Genomic DNA, 3,166 nt, shown 5'->3' on the forward strand with positions numbered 1-3,166 from the left:
GAGCTTTAGCTAAAATACTTGTATGATCATGGGAACAAGTATATTTGATTCACTTGGCTAAAGGTGGGGCCTTGGAATGAATGAATGAATTTTATTTACTTATAATAGATTATATATATTATAATATATAAATTATAAATATATGTAATATATTTATAGAGAGAGACACTGTCTCTATTATCTATATAGAGATTGTAGATAATGTCTCTATTATTATAGAGTGAGACCCTGTCTCTATTATCTATATAGAGATAATAGACAGTGTCTGTATTAGCTAGCTAGCTAGCTAGATATAGATAAAATAGAGACAAGAGTCCCAATCTGTCACCCAGGCTGGAGTTCTGTGGCACAGTCCTTCACTATAACCTCAAATTCCAGGGCCCAAGCAGTCTTCCTGCTTCAACTTCTCTAGTATCTAGGGCTACAGGTGTGCACTGCCACCCTCAGCTAATTTTTAAATTTTTTTTGTGGAGACAGACTCAGTACATTGCCCAGGCTGATCTTGAATTCCTGGCCTAAGCAGTCCTCCTGCCTTGGCCTCCAAAAGTATTGAGGTAACAGGCGTGAGCCATCACTCTCAGCCAAAATTTATCTTTAAAAAGCTTCTTTGGTGATTCTGTTATACACTTCAGTTTAGATACCATTGAGCCTCTCTAAATCATCATTTTTTACAAATAGACCCAGAGATGTAGTGAGTTCAGCAAGATTTTAGGTTATTATCTTGTTGTTTGTAGTGCTCTAATCCATTAGTCTTTACCCCACTACACCTGGACACGATATAATATAGGTCATTAATTACATGAATTTCTTGATATTTTTAGCACTTATTTGTAAGATTTGGTTATAGGTAATTAATTAGAATTGAGAGCCAGGTGCTGTGGCTTGGACCTGTAATCCCAGCTACTTTGGAGGTTGAGGTGTGAAGATTGCCCGAGGCCAGGAGTTAGAGGCTTCTGTAAGCTATGATGACACTACTGCACTCCAGCCTGGGTGACAGAGTGAGACCGTGTTTCTAAAAGGAAAAAAAAAAAATTAAACTACACGCAATTGAGTATTGTGTTCAGAACATTTAAATTTGAAATTAGATTCTTGTTTTTAAAATACGTATAAATATTTGAAATTGAAATTATTTCCCATGTTTAATTGAATAATTCTACACATTTAGGAAGATGAACCACAGGAAGATGCTAAAGAATTGCAGCAGGGTAAACCATATCATTGGAGAGACTGGTCAATCATTAGGGGAAGAGACTGCTTGTATATTTGGAGTGATGCAGCAGCCTTGGAATTATCTAATGGCAGTAATGGATGGTTCCGATTTATCTTGGATGGAAAACTTGCCACCATGTATTCAAGTGGTAGTCCTGAAGGTGGATCTGACAGTTCAGGTACTATTTTGTTTCAATTAAAATATTTTCCCAGTTTCTACAGTTTTTATTTTCTCATATTTTTGCTACCATTGTCATGGTGTTTTATTTTATTTTTTTTGAGATTGAGTCTCACTCCATCACCCAGGCTGGAGTACAGTGGTGCGATCTCGGCTCACTGAAACCTCCACCTCCCGGGTTCAGGCAATTCTCCTGTCTCATCTTCCCGAGTAGCTGGGACTACAGGCACCTGCCACCACGCCCGGCTAATTTTTGTATTATTAGTAGAGATGGGATTTCACCTTGTTGGTCAGGCTAGTCTCGAACTCCTGACCTCAGGTGATCCACCCACCTCAACCTCCCAAAGTGCTGGAGTTACAGGTGTGAGCCACTGCGCCCAGCCCGTCATGGTATTTTTAAAACATATTTGTTTCTTTATTTTTTAATACCCATTTTTTTGTATCAGTAGAGAAAAATTATTATACCATGAAAATGTTTCATAAATGTCTTTTACTGCATGGGACAAGGAACAACACTATATCTACTTTTAAAAAATATCTTTACAAATATAGCTCTTTTTTTTTTTGGAGGGGAGACAGTGTCTTACTCTGTCTCCCAGGCTAGAGAGCGGTGGTGTGATCATAGCTCATCGCAACCTCCAACTCATGAGCTCAAGTGATCATCTCACCTTAGCTTCCCAAGTAGCTGGGACTACAGATGCATACCACCATGCCTGGCTAATATTTCTAGTTTCTAATTTAGTTTTATTGTTTAAAATTTATATTTTAATAGGTCTTTTTTTTTTTTTAAGAGAAAATACATGTTATATTTGAAAGAAATAAGATTTTTAAAACAAGTATTTTGTCTTCATAGAAAGCCGAAGTGAATTCTTAGAGAAGTTACAAAGAGCTCGAGGCCAAGTAAAGCCATCTACTTCAAGTCAACCTATACTCTCAGCACCAGGACCCACTAAACTTACTGTAGGAAATTGGTCACTGACATGTTTGAAAGAAGGAGAAATTGCTATTCATAATTCAGATGGTCAGCAAGCTACAATATTGAAAGAAGATTTACCTGGTTTTGTATTTGAATCTAATAGAGGAACCAAACATTCATTTACTGCAGAAACTTCCCTGGGTAAGTATGTAGCTATGTAAGGTTAGTAGGTAAAAATAAATGAATATGTTAAATTGTAATAAAGTATGCTCTACGAATGTTCTTTTTATCCCCCCAAGGTTCAGAATTTGTGACGGGCTGGACTGGCAAAAGAGGCAGAAAACTGAAATCTAAGTTAGAAAAAACAAAGCAAAAGGTATATCTGTTGGATGTGCTTTATTCTTGTCTTTTATACTGATGTAAATTTTCAGTGGTTAAGTATAAGCATTGAAAAAAATTGAGCCATAGAACATAAGCAACCCTAGTATAACGTATTTTAGTTTTCCTGTTTTCAGTGTTCATTTTCTTATTTATTTACATATTATTTTTATACCTGTACTAAATACCAACATTAAAACAGAATCAAAATGGATATTAATATGAAACAAAATGTTAATTACTTATTAATTGCACAAACAATTCAACTTATTGAAATTTTTTCTTTTCTTTTCTTTTTTTTTTTTTGAGACGGAGTCTCGCTCTGTCGCCCAGGCTGGAGTGCAGTGGCCGGATCGCGGCTCACTGCAAACTCCGCCTCCCAGATTCATGCCATTCTCCTGTCTCAGCCTCCTGAGTAGCTGGGACTACAGGCGCCCGCCGCCACACCCAGCTAATTTTTTGTAAAGACAGATTTTCACCATGTT

At 36.9% G+C, this 3,166-nt stretch overlaps 1 protein-coding gene across 1 annotated transcript in view; it reads left to right on the plus strand.

Annotated features, from left to right (window-relative positions):
* The window catches only part of HECTD1 (HECT domain E3 ubiquitin protein ligase 1), a 117,068-nt gene that overhangs the window by 64,610 nt on the left and 49,292 nt on the right, over positions 1-3,166 (plus strand). The window contains exons 13-15 of the mRNA XM_017895868.1: positions 1,166-1,388; positions 2,241-2,504; positions 2,603-2,679. Coding sequence (XP_017751357.1) covers positions 1,166-1,388; positions 2,241-2,504; positions 2,603-2,679 — 564 coding nt within the window. The remainder of the gene's footprint in view (positions 1-1,165; positions 1,389-2,240; positions 2,505-2,602; positions 2,680-3,166) is intronic.

Source organism: Rhinopithecus bieti, unplaced genomic scaffold, assembly GCF_001698545.2.
Source record: "Rhinopithecus bieti isolate Rb0 unplaced genomic scaffold, ASM169854v2 scaffold_21703, whole genome shotgun sequence".
Taxonomy (NCBI): Eukaryota; Metazoa; Chordata; class Mammalia; order Primates; family Cercopithecidae; genus Rhinopithecus; species Rhinopithecus bieti.